This window comes from Triticum aestivum, chromosome 6A, assembly GCF_018294505.1.
Source record: "Triticum aestivum cultivar Chinese Spring chromosome 6A, IWGSC CS RefSeq v2.1, whole genome shotgun sequence".
Classification (NCBI taxonomy): domain Eukaryota; kingdom Viridiplantae; phylum Streptophyta; class Magnoliopsida; order Poales; family Poaceae; genus Triticum; species Triticum aestivum.
Genome location: NC_057809.1, coordinates 614,520,676 through 614,539,756, shown reverse-complemented (window position 1 = coordinate 614,539,756; position 19,081 = coordinate 614,520,676). Strand labels below are relative to the sequence as shown.

Sequence of the window (19,081 nt, the reverse complement as noted above, 5' to 3'; positions counted from 1 at the left end):
ATGTTACTAGTATAAAAGGAAGAGGGAGGTCGAATTCTTTGGACCAAATTATAGAGCTGGGCTTGCGAGGGACTGACTCATCACTGTATTACTATTATAGAGCTGGGCTCATCGGTGCTTAACTAACAATCAGTAGTAGTTCAGTTCATGGACGTGCTAAGCTGTGGAGGCGGCTGGCTCATGCCTATGATTGTTGGTCGATGAAGGAAGGGATGATCTGAAGATGCTGGAGACAGCCAGCAGGACGAGCTCATGAACTGACCACTCTGTCCACTGCTTTCTTTCTGCCTTCATAATACAACAATTCAATTCAGATAAACTAAGCCTACACATTATTAGCCCTATCTTATCATGTATCTAAACTACTACTATCTGCTAGTTAACAACCGCCGACTATCCATTCAATACCACAAGGTCTGCCACTCCATGACATGCCATGACATGACAGGTGAGGCGAGATGGCACACCAAGGGCACTAGTAAACAAGACACAAACATTTGCATGTACTAACTACTAATTTGTCAAGACAATTAACACTAAGCACTGTCACCAGGCCACTATCAAGAAACCAAACCTCTCTCAATCATCATCATCATCATCCACTAATCAAGAATGGGCAGCAAAAAATAAACTAAGGAAAAAAACCATTATCATGACACACACCCACACACAACACACCATGCAGAGGAGAACAGAGCGGCCATGATTGGCCTCCTCTATAAGAGGCACTCAGACCCGCTCTCTTTCCTCATCTCTCTCACCCATCCACCATCTCCAAGCCAAGCTAACCAGCTCAAGCTCAAGCGTCAGCAATGGAGGGCAAGGAGGAGGACGTGCGCCTGGGCGCCAACCGCTACTCGGAGCGCCAGCCCATCGGCACGGCGGCGCAGGGCGGCGGCGCGGACGAGAAGGACTACAAGGAGCCGCCCCCGGCGCCCCTCTTCGAGGCGGAGGAGCTCACCTCCTGGTCCTTCTACCGGGCCGGCATCGCCGAGTTCCTGGCCACCTTCCTCTTCCTCTACATCTCGGTGCTCACCGTGATGGGCGTGGTGGGCAACCCGTCCGGGTCCAAGTGCGGCACCGTTGGCATCCAGGGCATCGCCTGGAGCTTCGGCGGCATGATCTTCGTGCTCGTCTACTGCACCGCCGGCATCTCCGGCGGACACATCAACCCCGCGGTCACCTTCGGGCTGTTCCTGGCCAGGAAGCTGTCGCTCACCAGGGCGGTATTCTACATGGTCATGCAGTGCCTGGGCGCCATATGTGGCGCCGGCGTGGTCAAGGGGTTCCAGACCACGCTGTACCAGGGCAACGGCGGCGGCGCCAACTCCGTCGCGCCGGGGTACACCAAGGGGGACGGGCTCGGTGCGGAGATCGTCGGCACGTTCGTGCTGGTGTACACCGTCTTCTCCGCCACCGACGCCAAGCGCAGCGCCAGAGACTCCCACGTCCCCGTAAGTACTCCTATGTAGATACAGTGCACCGGCCGGCCGGGGGCGACCACCGTACCTGTTTGGTTTGGGCAGTGAGTTAGTAGATGAAACCAGTCAAAACTGATACGGTGATTGCAGATTTTGGCGCCTCTTCCGATCGGGTTCGCGGTGTTCCTGGTGCACCTGGCGACGATCCCCATCACGGGGACCGGCATCAACCCGGCGAGGTCCCTCGGCGCCGCCATCATCTACAACAAGAAGCAGGCGTGGGACGACCACGTAAGATTAGAATCAATTTGATATGAATCATTCATGAGTTAATTAAGCTTGAAGATGATCATGCATGGTTTGGAGCTGGCTAGAGACTAATCAGTGATCTGCTTGAAATTGTGCAGTGGATCTTCTGGGTTGGTCCGTTCATCGGCGCGGCGCTGGCGGCCATCTACCACGTGGTGGTGATCAGGGCCATCCCCTTCAAGAGCCGCGACTAGTGGACCAATCAGTCTGCCGACTGTGGATGGAGTCTTCTTGTTTCTGCTGCAATCTTCTCCTTGCTCTTGAAATGTATTTTTCATCATACACCTTATTTTCTAGTTTTGAAAGCTTTTCGGTCACGCTTTCCGGTGCAAATTTGCAAAGCACGGTAAAATAGATGTAAAATGTGTGTGGATTGCAGATGGCTCTATGCCCATACAAGGAATAATTCCTGAAAATCTTAAAGGTCTATGTGGGATTTATAACATGGTGAGAAATTTAGTACCGACCTGATTTTGAAGGAGAGTTGAGATCATAATATAAGAGCAACTCTACCAGAGTCTCTAGCAGAGTCGTCACATTCGCAGTTGCTATATTGCATATGGAGAGTTGAGACCAAAATTGCTAATATATATACCCAACAATCCAAAAACATTATGTTTATAGGAAATTTCAGATTCAAGGCTTTGCTACTACAGTAAACCCGAACCCGTTTACCGATGTTCACTTTAAGTGTTGGCGGACTAAAACTGTCTTGTGGCTCACCACGATGAATATGTCTCAGTCATTGGTGGCAGTCCCGACAGAACGATTACTCCTCGCCAGAAGACGGTGTTCAGGGAGACCACCACCATCTTTGTGGGAGCCGTTCTAAGCATGATTGGAGACAAGCCAGTTGACACATACGTACATGTGCGGCTTGACAAGGACTTGTGGGATGCGCTCTAGGCTAAATTTTGCTCAACTGATGTTGGAAGCGAGTTGTGTTTCATGGATCAGTTTTATGACTACAAAATGATTGATAACCATTTTGTTCTAGATTAGACTCATGAAATAAAATGCATTGCTAAGGAACTTGAACTCCTTAAGTGTGAGTTACCGAAAAAGTTTGTTGCATGATGCATAATTGTGAAACTCTCTTTCTTGGAGGAGCTTTGCTACTTCTCTAAAGCACCAGAGACGTGAATACCCAGTTGGGGTTGTCATCAATCATCTGAGTGTTGAAGAGAATTCAAGAGCAAAGTGCTCACACTCCAAAGGTGCCGAGGGAACTTCTAGTACCAATGTGGTGCGGAATAACTTACAATAGTTCAAGAAAAGAACGTGGTCAAGAGTACCATCTTCAAGAAGAAGGGTAAGATGAACAAGAGTAAAGACGACAACAAATATGGTTGTCTCACTTGCGCTGATATTGGACATTGGGTATCCAAGTGTCCATGACGCAAGGTGAAGGTGTAATACACCGGGGGTGGCTTATCGAATGGAGCCTGGCAGCAAGACTGCCAACAAGGGGCCCAGAAGGCCCAGCAAGGAGCTGGCGACAAGAATGAGCCCGGAGGATCGGATAAACATCTAGAGGCCATCTTTGTCCCCAAGTCTACATGATGGTGACCAGATGGGATCTACCACCATGTAAAATCCTAGCTCTAATTCTCATCTACTTCAGTATATCTAGACTCTCGGTAGCCAACACATCATCCCTGTTGTACTCTCTTGCACGAGGTATCACACCATGAATACAATCACAAAAAAGGATGTAGGATATTACTCCATCCCGAAGACCCAAACCTGGGTAAACTCTCTGTGTGACCTCAAATTTGGTACTTTTGGACACGTTCGCTACCGTACCGAGGGTACCGACGAATTTATGCACCATCACAAGGGCATGAAGCAAGGACAAAACTCCAAATCTTTCAACGTGACTGTGAGAAACAAGAATGATAATAGGGCATCTGGGTATGATAATTTTACTTACTATTAAAAAGTTATCCGTCTATCGATTGGTAGATTGATACATGTGCAAATATTCATGTGTGCGTTGATGTTTCCTTGTTTTGTTCTTCACATGCCATAAAAGATTGTTCCACTTGATGGGAAACGGGGTATATGCTTTTGTTCCTGGTATTGGCATGGTAGATCTTTTGTTCTAGAGAAAAAGGGGATACTCCTAACCTGAGGAAAAGAGGGAATGCTCCTAACCTGGGAAGGTAGGAGTGACCTTTGCAAAGAGTGCTACTTAATTAACATAAAAAAAAAGTGCTACTTAATTAATGATTTCAGGATTCCGTTGATTCCTATTTGAGAGCTCCTATATGGCGTGGTACATTCTAGGAAAAGCGGCAGCGCGCACCCCTCACTCCTCCCAGCGTGCTTGTTTGGGCAGGCCAATATCCGTGCGCTCTGTTCTTAATTTTGATTATTTTTTTGCTTTTTCTTTTCTATTTTTATGTTTTTCCTTTTCTATTTAAATAATTCAGGATAACAAAAAAATTTGAAAATAAAAAATGTTCATTTTGAACAAAAAATCAAGAAATCGTAAAATGTTTGTGGATTCAAAAAATGTCCTTGATTTCAAGAAATATTCATAATTTCAAATAAAATAAGAAATTCAAAAAATGTTCACGGTTTAAGAGAATTTTCATGAGTTTGTAAGAAAATTTCACAAATTTAGAAAATGTTCATGAAATTTGAAAAAAAACCATGATTTCAAAAAAATGTTCACGAATTCCAAAATATTCAGGAATATTAAAAATATTCCCTATTTCAAAAAATTGTTCATGAAGTTCAAAAATTGATCACGACTTCAAAAAAAACTTCATGATTTAAAAGAATATTCAGAAATTTGTAAAAAAACAATTATGAAATTAAAGAAATGTTCATGATTTCACAATATGTCCACGATTTTAAAAATAAATCACGAATTTAAAATAAGTTCGCAAATTGAAAAAACAAAGTGTAAAAATGAAAATGCAACAACAGAAAAGAAAAGAAAAAATAAAACAGAAAAAAGAAAATAAAATAAAAAGATAAAGGAAGAAAAAACCGGAAGGAACAATAAAGAAAAACAATAAAATGGTTAAAGGAAGGTTCTAGAACCTTCCCAAAACTGGTTTGGATGCAACCCGGAAGAATGGGCCAACCCATGCAAAAAACCACTGCCTTGGGGCGAAATCACTAATTAAGGAGTACTCGTTACAAAGAACACTTCACTTTCCCAAGTTGTGACAAGTGGCGTACATGCAGCGCGTCACTTGTCGCAATCTGGGAGTTTTCCCTTTTTTTCGTAGATCCGTTTATTCAAAACGTTTTATCTTTTAAACCGTGCGTCCAAATCTCGAACCGTTTTCATCATTGGATTCCTGCCTTAAGATCTTCAAAACTAGATCCCATGTTGATAGGTTTTGACGAACTATTTTTTTCATGAAAAAACCGGGCGAAAAAACCGAACCGGGAGCACGGTTTTTTTCCCTTTCCGGAAGAGGCACGCCCGTGCCTCTCATGAAATCACACCCGTGCCTCTTGTGAAAGAAAAACCGTGACTCTCGTGGAAGGAAAAAAACCAGAAAACGCGTTTTTTTTTCGTTTCCGAGAGGCACGACCGTGACTCTCGCGAAAGCACAACCGTGCCTCTCGCGGAAGCAAAACCGTGACTCTCGCGAAAGAAAAAAACAGAAAACGCGTAAATTTTTCCTTTGTAAGAGGCACGGCCGTGACTCTCACGAAAACACAACCGTGCCTCTCGCGAAAGCAAAAACGTGACTCTCGCGAAAGAAAAAAAAATAGAAAACGCGTTTTGTTTTTCTTTTTCCGAGAGGCACGGCCGTGACTCTCGCGAAAGCACAACCGTGCCTCTCGCGGAAACAAAACCGTGACTCTCGCGAAAGAAAGAAAAAACAGAAAACGCGTTTTTTTCCGTTTTCGAAAGGCACGACCGTGACTCTCGCTAAAGCACAACCGTGCCTCTCGCGAAAAAAAAATTGTGACTTTCGTGAAAGAAAAAAAAAGAAAACACGTTTTTTTCATGGAAAAAATTTCGATTTTTTTAATCGAAAAGCTAAAAAAGACCGGAAGAAAACCAAAATGTCGAAAAAACCCAGGAAAAAAACATTTAAAAAGCCGAAAACGCGTGCAGAAAAATAAAAATAATAAAATCAAGAGGGAACATCCAAAACGCGACACGTGACAAATGGCTGAGAGCGCGCAAGTGACGCTAATCGTTGCGAGGCTTCCGAAGAAGCGTTCGTTAACTAGTTGCTCCCGCCTTGGGGTACGCGCGTTGTCGCTCTTATTTGGCCCTTAGGGCATCAGTTATAGGCATATCGGTACATGACGCACACCATGTAGGTTGCGTTTTCAGTTTAGGTAAACATCCACTATCAGTTTAGTGAAGCTTCTTGAACCTTTTTGTCGGTTTTCTGGAGCTTTTAGAAGCTTTCGCCGGGTTTTTCCCTGGATTTTTCTATTATTTTTTGCTTTTCATTGTTTTGCTTCTGATGACCTTTTTCACATGCATGAAACGTTTTTCAATAGATAAAAATGTACATTATGAATTCATGAAAAAAAATCATTTTCGAGAACTTATTAAAATCTACCAGCTTTTCTAAATCTCATGAACTTTTTTCATAATTCATGAACTTTTTCCAAATTCATGAACATGTGTTAATCTTCACAGAAATAGTTAATTCATGCGCATTTTTTTTCAAATTCGTGATATCTATTTTTGTGTTCACAGACATTTTTTTCATATTTGTGGACTTTTTAAAACATACGCACATTTTTTGATTATATGATTATTTTATGTATAGAAAACCGGAAGTCCTTTTTTTCTAAACCAATAGCGGTTGGTCTTTAGTACTGTCTTGTGCAACTTAACGAATAGAGCTGTTGTAAAGAAAAATGGTGATCAAACCAACCATCCACCGAGCTACCAAGTAGTAGAGCGTTATTTACATCGTGGTCCGTGCGCCAGCTCGTTCGGTGGCGCCTCAAGCACTAGTTAGGCTGGTCTTTATTACTATCTTATGCATATGACATTAGTCTAACTTACTATTTTTATAGTGCAAAGTAACATAATAGTAATGTCATAGATGACTTTATTTATTAGCTTGAAGACTCATATTTTCTTAAAAAACGCTATGTTACAATAACATATTATGTTACTCTAAACACATCTCTCCTTATTAAATACATGCCACATAAGTAAACTTGTCTTGGACTGCGCTATATTACTTGCTAAGTTACTCCCACTATAACGAGCCTTAGGAGCTCTTAGGGATTCCCTTGTCATTAAGTTTTTCTCGTCTTTAGATCGAGACCTACATGCATGGATACTGGAGCCACCGGAGTACGATCATCTACCCCTTTATTTAACGTGATATCCAATCCGAACTAGAGCCACATCGCCTTTCGAGTTTCTTAAGCTGCAAGATCTGATGTGACATGGTTCAACTACCATAGGAGTTTCGAAAGAAGCACCAATGTCTCTATGTAAATGTATTGTACTCCCTAAAGCTTAAAGTAGTGATCTAAAACGTCTTATATTAATTTAGAGAGAATGGTTCTTGTTTAGAAGAACAACATTTGCTGGCTACTCCAACGTTTTGGCCATTCCTAAACTTGTGAAATATTGACATGTCTTGAGAGGTGTGCAAGGTGAGCTAGCACTAAACCTAATCCGCATTAGCGAGACATCAATGCATTGTTTTGTTTGTGTTGTTGCGTTGTTTTGTTGTTGGTTGTAAGGGCTTCACTAATTTAAAATCAGCGAGATAGTCTTTTCTCCTAAAAAAGACATCAAAGCGTTAAAATCAAAGTTTGATCTCCGGCGGCTTGAAGAACCACCACCCTCCAAACCATCCGATTTTTGATACTCATATAAAATCCAGATTTCGGTGGCCATAGGCCATGGATCCGGCCTGCTCCCTTTCCATGCTTCCATCCATGCTCCTACTTCATTCTACGGCTGTTTTTTTCTTTTTTTTTCTAATTTAATCATCTTCCTCCTGATTTTAAGGGAATGAGGTCAGACGTTATTTTGTTTCAATTAAATTAAGCCATGTATGTGGGAGCACGGATGAGCACACGCGAAGGAAGCAGGCAAGTCTCGTCCATAGGCCATAGCACCGGTGGATCACATGGCGCCGCTGCATAGCTTGGCTACAAACGGCTAAACACGCCATGATTGGCGCCGTTGGGTTGGGCAGGTACACGTGTTGCATATTCTCCTTGTCGACCCGGCCATGCATATCACCCAAGACCAAACCCTGTCACTGCTGCTCAATCGTTGTCACGCGGCCGCCTAACCCTACCTAGCCATACATTTACACATACTCTATCTCGTCGATGATCTAGAATATACTAGTACCATATGCAGCTGTCGAACCCGTGACACCTCTAGAGTAGCTCGCGTTGCATTCCGCGCCGTTAGGTGCCTGTGCTACCACAGCGAAAGTCTATGCTGATTTGTTGAAACTAGACTTATAATATAGCTGAAACTGTTGATTGCTTGCGGCATTACGTGGGCACCGGGAGTATTGTATTGTATTGTACCGTATGTGGTGGAGATATACCGTGGAATATGTGGCTGGATAACGTATTTCTCGGCCGTCAGTTAGCTAGTGACTGATGTCATGAGGATTTTATACTTGCTCCACACAACATACCCTATGTTATCCTCAGTGGTCAGCTCACTGCCCATGATGTACACGTCGCACTGGCTAGCAAGCTTGCGTGCTTTGGCAAAACAAAATCGCCGTACATATGTATGCACATTTGTCCCATTTTTGGGTACTTTGGAATTGCTAGAGTTGTGGTGTTAATTCGTACATCATCATCGCCAGTGGCAAATCTAAGGGGTGCATCGACAGGCTCGAGCCCCCCATCAACAATTGGGAAAAAAAATACTACTGTTAAGCCCAGTCCTCTGCCAAAATTTTGACCTTATTTGAACTATAAAGAACCAAGAGTTTGTGGATTTTTCTTTACGCTGTTAACATTGAGCCTCCTTCATTTTCTTTCAAGATTAGTCACTGGTCATCACTGCAAGATGCAAACACGCAGGGGCTTATGGCCTTCCGATGCAGGCTGAAAATGGTTGCATTGCTCAATCAACTTCGTTGGCGTGTTCTTTTCTTTTTTGAACCGGGTATTACCCCTTTTCATTACTGCGACATATAACGGAAATACATCATTGTCTAGAGAATGAGACGGGAAAGCAGGTTCAAGCTTGGTTGGCGTGTTTAACAGATTATGTGGATGAGCTGTGTAATCTTGATACCAACCGGTGTGGTTGCCCTTTTGGTACTCGGTGACTTTGAAATGACTGTGTATATCACATGATGGAGAGGCCAGGGTTTTCCTCTTTTGGAAAAAAAATGTGCACATGGTGTCGGTTAACTCATCACCAAAACCACCAAAGAGATGAACACCTAGTACGAAAAGTTAACTCCACCTAAACCACCAAGGAGATGGAACACCTAGCGTTCGTGAGTGCGTCCGATCGAAGAGGAAAATGGGACTCATAATGATTATACATTATTCTCATAATGATTATACATTATTCTCATCTCCAGGCGTTAATTAACTCGATCGACGTTCCTTCTTAATTAATAATTTACATACATATGCACGCTCCGTTAAATCGCGTGCGCAGCGGTACAATACAGAAGGGAGGGAAAGTACACAACTCGCAGACTTGAACAGGTGCGCCACAGTGACGCTGTCGGCAGGCACACACACCGAGGAGAGGGACAGAGGACGGTAGATAGAGAATTACAGCGTGCGAAATGAGCCACGTACGCACGGGCAACCACCACCACATGATCGATCGACGATGAACAGCGATAAGATTCCACCCGTCCATGGTCGGCAGACTGATTGGCTGACTAGTCGCGGCTCTTGAAGGGGATGGCCCTGATCACCACCACGTGGTAGATGGCCGCCAGCGCCGCACCGATGAACGGACCAACCCAGAAGATCCACTGCACAATTTCAAGCAGATCACTGATTAGTCTCTAGCCAGCTCCAAGCCATCCATGATCATCTTCAAGCTTAATTAACTAATGAATGATTCATATCAAATTGATTCTAATCTTACGTGGTCGTCCCACGCCTGCTTCTTGTTGTAGATGATGGCGGCGCCGAGGGACCTCGCCGGGTTGATGCCGGTCCCCGTGATGGGGATCGTCGCCAGGTGCACCAGGAACACCGCGAACCCGATGGGAAGCGGCGCCAAAATCTGCATGTTTCCCACCAGTTTTGATTAGTTTCACATCACCTGATCATCAGTCAGTCCAAACCAAGCACCCAGGGTGGCCGCCGCCGGCAGGCCGGTGCACTGTAACTATAATTCTACAGGAGTACTTACGGGGACGTGGGAGTCTCTGGCGCTGCGCTTGGCGTCGGTGGCAGAGAAGACGGTGTAGACCAGCACGAACGTGCCGACGATCTCAGCCCCTAGCCCGTCCCCCTTGGTGTACCCGGGCGCGACGGAGTTGGCGCCGCCGCCGTTGCCCTGGTACAGCGTGGTCTGGAACCCCTTGACCACGCCGGCGCCGCATATGGCCCCCAGGCACTGCATCACGATGTAGAAGACGGCCCTGGTGAGCGACAGCTTCCTTGCCAAAAACAGCCCGAAGGTGACCGCGGGGTTGATGTGGCCGCCGGAGATGCCGGCGGTGCAGTAGACGAGCACGAAGATCATGCCGCCGAAGCTCCAGGCGATGCCCTGGATGCCGACCGTGCCGCACTTGGACCCCGACGGGTTGCCCACCACGCCCATCACGGTGAGCACCGAGATGTAGAGGAAGAGGAAAGTGGCCAGGAACTCGGCGATGCCGGCCCGGTAGAAGGACCAGGAGGTGAGCTCCCCGGCCTCGAAGAAGGGGGCCGGGGGCGGCTCCTTGTAGTCCTTCTCGTCCGCGCCGCCGCCCTGCGCCGCCGTGCCGATGGGCTGGTGCTCCGAGTAGCGGTTCGCGCCCAGGCGCACGTCCTCCTCCTTGCCCTCCATGGCCGGTGCTTCTCTGAGCTCTTGGCTTTGGGAGAGAGGTGGGGGAGATGATGTGTGTGTGAGAGAGAGAGATGAGATGAGGAGAGGGAGTGTCTTTGGAGAGCTTCTTATAGAGGGCCAACCAATCATGGCTGCTCTACTATGCATGGTGTGTGTGTGATGATAATGTTTTGTTTTCTTGGTTTATTTTTTGCTGCCACTTCTTGATTAGTGGGTGATGGTGATTAGTGCTAATTCTCTGTGTTAATCAATTTATGTATGAAAAATGTTTGAGGCTTGTTTACTCTTGTGGTGTCACCTCACCTGTCATGTCATGTTATGGTATTGTATGGTTTAGTCGGCGGTTGTTAATTAGCGGATAGCAGTAGTTTAGATACATGATAAGATTGGATTAATCAGTAGGCTTAATTTATCCAAATAGAGTTTTTGTATTATGAGGGCAGAAAGCAGTGCCCTTTTTGTTCAAATTGTTGTTAGTTGGTAGACACGGACAGAGTGGTCAGTTTCGGAGCTCGTCCTGCTAGCTGCCTCGAGCATCTTCTACTCTATCCCTTGATCATCCACTCAATCATAGCCACGCTCAAACGGGCCACAACTCTTTTCGGCAGGACGAAAATCAGAATAATGGAGGTTAACATGTATGGCCAGGAAATGAGGTACTCCCTTCATCCCATAATATAATATTTTTTGGCATTATATCAGTGTCAGAAAAACGTCTTACATTATGGGACGGAAGGGATAGTATTCATTTCATTTGTTAATCTCTGGTTCAAATCAAGTACTCTCTCCGTTCACAAAAATAGGATGTTCTAAACATGTTTTAATTGGTTTGTTCACTCATTTCAGTTCGTCTGTGGTTTGTATTAAAATATCTATAACATTTTGTATTTGTCAACACAGGGAGTACTATAATCCCTTGTTCCAAGCTTAATTTCCAACTCCACATATATATACATCAAGTTCATCAAAAGCAAGGTTTTTTTGGTCTAAAGAATTTGCCAAAGCTCGATTACCCCTTCTCTCTGTTTATATACGCATCATAGTCGTAGATAGGGCTAATCTAACGAAGTAATTTGCGATGGGTGTGTTAGTGATCGTCTTTGCCAAAGCAGATACAGAACTGACGATCTAGGCGACATGCGCGCTAATGGGGTAACAGCACGGCACATCGACGATCACAGGATGTGGATGAATGATGAGGGAATCCGGAGGCACTAGCTGGGCGACAAGGACGACCGAACGCACCCCCGAGAGCTACCACAAAGCCACAACCACAACCACTCACTACGACAAGAGGCGGCAATGCGTGGGAGTGAGCAGAAGAAACACGCGAATGGCAGAGGAAAAGAGAGGGACAGCGACGGCGACGGCGACGGGCGCCCGGGGACGGCGGCCGCACCGCAGCTTCATCGCTGGCCACACAGCCCCCACCGCCACCGTGACCTCCGCTCCAACTCCGGCCTCACCTGCTCAGAAAAGAACAGTATTTCATCTACTGTTGGAAATTTAAGTTGCATCGCTCCAAGCATGCATGGCGTGGCTTCATGCAGAAAAGGCGGGAAAATGAAATGAAATGAAAAACGTCGGCTTCGGTACCTTCCAGAGACGGGACCAGTAAAGTTCGTCGTCCGTTGCCTGCAAAAATGGTTCGGCAAATGCACAAGTGGGCTTCGAAATGAGGCTCGTGGAAGACACATTTCTTCTTCTTCTTTTTTGTTGTTGCCGTTGCTGTCCACGTATGAATGACGATGGAAAATCTCCATTGATGGTTAATCATGCACGACGATGCATCACCCTGAATGAATGAATGAATGCCCGGTTGTGGTTCACGGAACGAACCCTTTTTTCTTTCTATTTTCTCCATTGAGCTTGAAGTGGAGCTACTAGCTAGCTTGGGAACGAACGATGGTTCGGCCGGCGACCACCCCGTTGCGTCACATGCACCGGCAAAACCAGTAGTTGCTCGCCACGTGTCCACCGATAAATACTTGTGTGCATCTGCCATCGTGATGGTCGGAGAGGGCCATACACGTGGACAAATATAGTGTCCGAATGCCATGTCCTTTTTTTTTCTGCGAAACGTCTATGAATACTATGTTGCAGGATCAGGTAACCAACGGTGGTTGGATGGTTAGAAGGACAGTGGTATCTCCAGCCTGTTAGGGTTCAAATGCTAGACTTGACACTGGTGTTCATATTTTCATGCATTTATTTTAGGCCTCTGACTATGTATGTTCAATGAGAGAAGACATTCACGTCGACTACGAAAAGGGTCAACACTTTCGGAAATAATGGTACTCTGACGAGCATCGATATGCAACTGAGTAATCAGGGCGCACAATTTAATATATGCAACATCCAAGTAGTTTTGGATTTATAAACATTAATTAGCCCATTACGTCAAATGGCGCAAAAGCCCAAATTCAACCAAAATGTAAATGAAAATATTTGCTTCACTTAAGAATGCATGTGGGTACTTTTGATATAGTGGCCTTGTTATTTGAATCGATACCAATATATCTACTATATATTAAAAGTGTTTGGTGGGCTAACCATAAAAAAGGAAAATGTTGAAACAAGAAGATCAAAACTGCTTAACTTTGTACTGACTTTTTGTCTCTCCTCCAAAAAAACGTGGCTAGGGTTTTTGCCTCCCGTCAGCGGTGTCGCTGATCTACCACGTCTCCTGTGGCCTTAGGACCATGGGTGCGCAGTGGATCCCGGCCCTTGCCGGCGAAAGGGCTTTGTTCTCATGCTTCTTCATATTCTGTTAGGATTTGTGTCCTGTTCAAGAAGACGAGACGGTGGCGGCTTCTTGAAGATGAAATAAGGTTCTCGACGAGATGGCGGCGGCTTCTTGAAGTTGGAATGAGGTTCCCCCGCCTAGCCCCAGTCCCGATGGTGTGTCTAGTATCGTTAGAGGGCGTGTGAAGATGTGTCTCTGACGGATCTCACGAGATTCGATCGGTGGTTGTCTTTGGTGGATCTGTTCGGATCCGGTCTTTGTTTGTCCTTGTTCATGTGTCTTCGAGTTGCATCCTTCCGATCTAAACTTCTCTTCACCGGCGGCTGTTGTTGTTCTGATGCGTTGGTCTTATGGGGCCTTAGCACGATGACTTTTCGGCTGTCTACACAACGAGTTGTGCCCGGCTTTGGCAAGGGCGGGGCGATGACGGTGACACACCTTCGGCTCGCTTCAGTGCTTGTAGTCGTCGCTAGGTAGTCTATGAATCTGGATGTAATTTTTATTATTTCAGGTGTTCATTGTACTACCATAATTGAAGATGAATAAACCTACAGGTTCCACACAAAAAAAAGGAAAATTTAGTCTAGAAATTTCCATGAAAAAACTGAAATATTTGATGGTTGATTTGATGGGCATGTAACATAAAACACATAATTAACGGGTTAGATCTAACTCATAGAACACATTTTTTTTCTAGGGGAACGCATAGAACACGTTAATTGTACCTCACATGTTCCCTAGGTTTTCTACCACCGGTACCTGGATGGAGTCACCTCCGGTTGAGGTGGTCTCATTTATTATATCAAATACATTCGTTCTCACAGATGAATAAATAAAGTATTGTTTGTCAAAAAAAATTAGACCGTACATATGGCATAGAAGGAAAGTGTCTGGCGCTCCCAGCCTTGTGGTACTCCGGCTGCTCCAATGTTGAAAAAAAAATTCAAAAAATCCGAAAAAATACGTGAATGTTCACAAGGAATGTAACTACAACCGCTAAAATATTCAGATCCAAACTTGAAATGCACATTCAAAAATAAAAAAGACAAATCCACGTGTGAATAGTGTCAATGTTGCTTTTTGTCTTTTTTTACAGTATTCATGCTAGATTTCACATGTGAATAAATTGATTCATTCTAGAATTGAGCCGATCAGGGGGAATCTTCATCCAGCCGGCACGGTAAATGGATTCGGCCCGGAACCAAGTTGATTGGATGAATCTTCGTGTAGTCGTGCACCTCAAATGAATTCGACATGGAATTGAGTCGATCGAGCTAATCTTCGTGCAACCGGCACGGTAAATGGAGTCAACCTGGAACTGAGTCGATTGGGCGAATCCTCGTGCGGTCGGCATTGTTCTCTTAGTATTCTTGCATGGATTGTGTTAAATCTTCTCCTTTCTCAGGAGGTGGCCCGACTGAGCGATAACTATACACACCTTCAGGTGGAGAACATCACCCTTCCCCCCAATGCCGGCTGCCTAAAATAAAATACCAAATATTGCACTTACCGTGCGCAAAGTCGAAGTATTATTTGTTAGAAATAAGAAAAGTTTAAAAACTCAAGGCAAGGTACACTTTAGGTGGATTTCTTTGTCTGGGTGGAATCGTACCCACGTACGTCTCGATGGATGACCGCTTGATTGTTGTTTCAACCCTGTTGATAAGCAGCACAGGACAAGTTTGGTGGGAGGTCTCTGTCCGATGTAGCTGCTTAAGCATGCGCCTGCTCCACTCGAGCTACCTAAGTCCAGCTAGACTGCTAGACCAGGTATTCTAAACTCACTGTAAAGCCAATCAAGAACATGCTCCTACTGCCGCACGTCAGATCCAGCCGACTAGCTCTTCAAAAACACAAGGGTACAACTTTTAAAAAAGGAAATTCTGAAAGCCGCAGAAAAGATAACGATTTAGCTTCCTTTTTCCAAATGGATGGCGATGAAAATTTTGAATGAAAGAGGAGCACGTTTTTTTTTTGAAATAATGGGCAGCCTCATTCATACATTTCAGAACTGTTAGTACAAACAATAGTCCTGATAACTTCAGGAGATACATTAAACCAGCATGACCCTTCATCATGTTCAGCAGCCTTTGCTAGAACATGAGCTGCCTCATTACAACATTGACTAACACGAGTAAAACAACAGGATAAGAACCTTGGAGCCCTACTCTTAATATCAAAAACTACAGCACCTGTGTGAGACCTGTCATCCACTTTACTCTTAATTTTGCTCATCAAACTGGCACAATTTGTCTCCACAAAGATTTTCTGGAAACCGAATCTTCAGCAAAAATCAACGCGTGGCGCATTGCAATAGCTTCACCCAGCTCCGGATTATCAACATGATCAATAAACCCTCTGCTTGCTGCCAGCACCAGACCTAGATGATTTGGGATGACAACACCAATGCCCATGCGTTTAGTCTGGGCAAAAATCACAGCATCAACATTAACCTTGACCGACTCGGCCGGCGGCGGAGACCACTTCGGGATTAACACCTGGTGCTCGCGCCTATTGGAGCCAGTCGACCTGAAATTGTGCAATAAGATGAAATAAACATAAGATTTGATCTTGCCCGCCACACGTGAAGGATGAGACATTTTTTCACCATTTCTTATGTTGTTCCGGTTCTCCCATATATGTCAAATCGCCACAAACAAGGATCAGTGCATGTAAATCTGAGGCACTAGAAATCCAATCCGGTAGCCATTGTTGTATATGGACAAAGCTTTCAGTTATAAAGACAAATTAAAAGACTTTTTAAGCTCTGCCCAGATTTCTTTAACATAGTGGCACAAAAGGAAGCAGTGTTCCACCGTCTCAAACTTGTTACAATATATGCAATCATACCTTGTTGAAATTGACCATTTGCGGAGCTGATGTAACGCCTTCGATGCGGCTATGTCTCCCACGTGTCGAGGCACGACTTAGAGACATAGGCGCATTGAAAGCAATGTCGCAAGTCGGGAATCATTACACAACCCATGTACATATATAATATAAAGGGGAGAATATAATAATAGTTGGCTTACACTCGCCACGTCACATCAAAGTACATACATAAATAACATCCATCATACAATCACTCATGGCCCGACTACGGCGCCAAAATAGAAAAGACCCCCAACAAGCGACTAAACCCTGAATCGAACCCCGAATAGGCACCACTACTGATCATCAGGAAAAGACACATAGTAACGCTGAGAGTCCTCGTCGTACTCCCACTTCAGCTCGAGCGCGCCATCCGAAGAAGTATCATCGGTCCCTGCATCTGGTGTAATAATAATCTGTGAGCCACAAAGGACTCAGCAATCTCGCACCCTCGCGATCAAGACTATTTAAGCTTAATAGGTAGGAAAGGGGTAATGTAGTGGAGCTGCAGCAAGCGACTAGCATATATGGTGGCTAACTTATTCGCAAAGGAGAGCGAGAAGAGAAGGCTAAGCACGAGCGGAAAACTAAATAGAGCAGTCTACGCAAACATAACTCCAACGCCGTGTCCACTTCCCGGACTCCGCCGAGAAGAGGCCATCACGGCAACACACTCAGTTGATTCATTTTAATTATTTAAGTTCAAGTTATCTACAACCGGACATTAACAAATTCCCGTCTGCCCATAACCGCGGGCACGACTTTCGAAAGATCAATCCCTGCAGGGGGGTCCCAACTTAGCCCATAACAAGCTCTCACGGTCAACGAAGGAATAGACCTCCACCCAGGACCCACCGATCAGACTCGGTATCCCGGTACAACAAGATGATTCGACAGGTCAAAACTAGTCCAGCAACACCGCCCGAATGTGCCGACAAATCCCGATAGGAGCTGCACATATCTCTTTCTCAGGGCACGCTCGAATAGGTCAAGCTACGAGTAAAACCAACCCTCGAGTTTCCCTGAGGTGGCCCCGCAGGCTGCCTGGTTCAGACCAACACTCAGAGGAGCACTGGCCCGTGGGGGGCTAAAATAAAGATGACCCTCGGGCTCCGGAAACCCAAGGGAAAGAAAAGGGTAGGTGGCAAATGGTAAAACCAATGTTGGGCATTGCTGGAAAAGCTTTAATCAAGGCGAACTACCAAGGGGTTCCCATATAGCCCAACCGTATAAGGGACGCAACAATCCGGGAACATAACACCGATATGACGGAAACTAGGGCGGCAAGAGTGGAACAAAACACTAGGCGAGAGGCCGAGCCTTCCACCCTTTACCAAGTGTATAGATGAGTAAAGATAACATAGCAATATAATGATATCCCAACAAGTAAATAAATGTTCCAACAAGGAACGGCTCCAATCTTCACCTGCAACTAACAACGCTATAAGAAGGGCTAAGCAAAGCGGTAACATAGCCAATCAATGGTTTGCTAGGACAAAGGTGGGTTAGAGGCTCAATCATGGCAATTGGGAGGCTGACAAGCAAGTGGTAGGCATCGTAGCATTGGCAAAGCAAAAGAGCGAGCATACTAGCATAGCAAAGATAGTAGTGATTTCAAGGGTGTGATCATCTTGCCTGCACAGTTGTCAGAATTGACGGGATCCTCAAAAGCAAACTCAACGGGCTCCTCGTTAGCGAACTCGTCTCCCGGCTCTACCCAACAACACAAACAAACAATAAGGATACAATCAACCACGTGCAAAGGCAACCAATAAGATGCAAAGACGATATGCTATGCGGGATGCGATGCGGGATGCAAAATGCATGATGTAACAGGAAATGCATGAACCTGGCCTCAACTTGGAAAACCAAGTGTGCCACTGGATAAAGGGGAAGAAATCCCCTGAAAACGATATAAAGATCATGGCAATCGGAGCTACGGTTTAGAAATGGCAAGCGTTTTACTAAACGAACCGATCTGCGATTTACAGTAGGTAGGCTCCTAAATGCAACAAAATGAACACGCTACAGCCACCCAACATGAAAACAAATTGCATGGCAGTGATGTACTCATGAAGCTTAACAAATCACCAGGACTGAGGCATAGGCAAATTCATCCATTAAGGGCTTCAAACAAGCATGGCAAAACTGAATAAGCAAAACAGATTTCAGACTTAGCGAAATTAACGCTAGTCTGAAATTTCAGACCACGATGCTCTCTTCGGAGCAGCAAAACAACATGAAGAAAACCTGAACATGGCAAGTAAGAGCATGGCATGGAGCTACTCAACAAGCTTAACAAAACACCCAAAATGACCTGGGGCCAAAAGGGTTCACAAAATACTCTACCGAGCACACGAACATCGATGAAACACAATCAGTTTTCAGACTTAGTGAAAACTGGGACATGCTGAAATAATAACTCACGGAGGCATGTAAACGAGCTCGATGCTCTCACTACGGTGCAAGTCATGGCAAGTCAAGTATATATCCATTAAGAAGGCACAAAATGCTAGCTAGACATGGCAAGAACAATGGCATAGCATGCATGGATCACTAGCAATAACTCCGGCAAAATCGCAAAAGAGTTCACGATCTGCCCAAAACAACAACTATCCAAAAGTTGAGCTCGATTGAGTCAACCTAGGGGGCTCCAATATAACAATTAAAGACATGGATGGATTAAGCACAACAAGCATAACAAATCACTCTTACTGATCATCCTCAAAAGAGGCACGGATCACTAGGAAACAAGCCGGACATATAGCA

General features: G+C 44.9%; 2 protein-coding genes across 2 annotated transcripts; one reads left to right on the top strand and one right to left on the bottom strand.

The window, feature by feature from the left end:
- Positions 1–748: 748 nt before the first annotated feature.
- On the top strand, positions 749–2,192 carry LOC123129091 (aquaporin PIP1-5). The gene is made up of 3 exons (XM_044549242.1): positions 749–1,454; positions 1,572–1,712; positions 1,829–2,192. Exons 1-3 carry the CDS (start codon positions 813–815, stop codon positions 1,922–1,924), a joined length of 879 nt encoding a protein of 292 aa, XP_044405177.1. The 5' UTR covers positions 749–812; the 3' UTR covers positions 1,925–2,192.
- A 7,009-nt stretch (positions 2,193–9,201) lies between these two features.
- On the bottom strand, positions 9,202–10,785 carry LOC123129089 (aquaporin PIP1-5). Its single transcript, XM_044549241.1, has 3 exons — positions 10,054–10,785; positions 9,784–9,924; positions 9,202–9,667 (listed from the first exon to the last, which is right to left on the bottom strand). Exons 1-3 carry the CDS (start codon positions 10,693–10,695, stop codon positions 9,572–9,574), a joined length of 879 nt encoding a protein of 292 aa, XP_044405176.1. The 5' UTR covers positions 10,696–10,785; the 3' UTR covers positions 9,202–9,571.
- Positions 10,786–19,081: the final 8,296 nt, after the last annotated feature.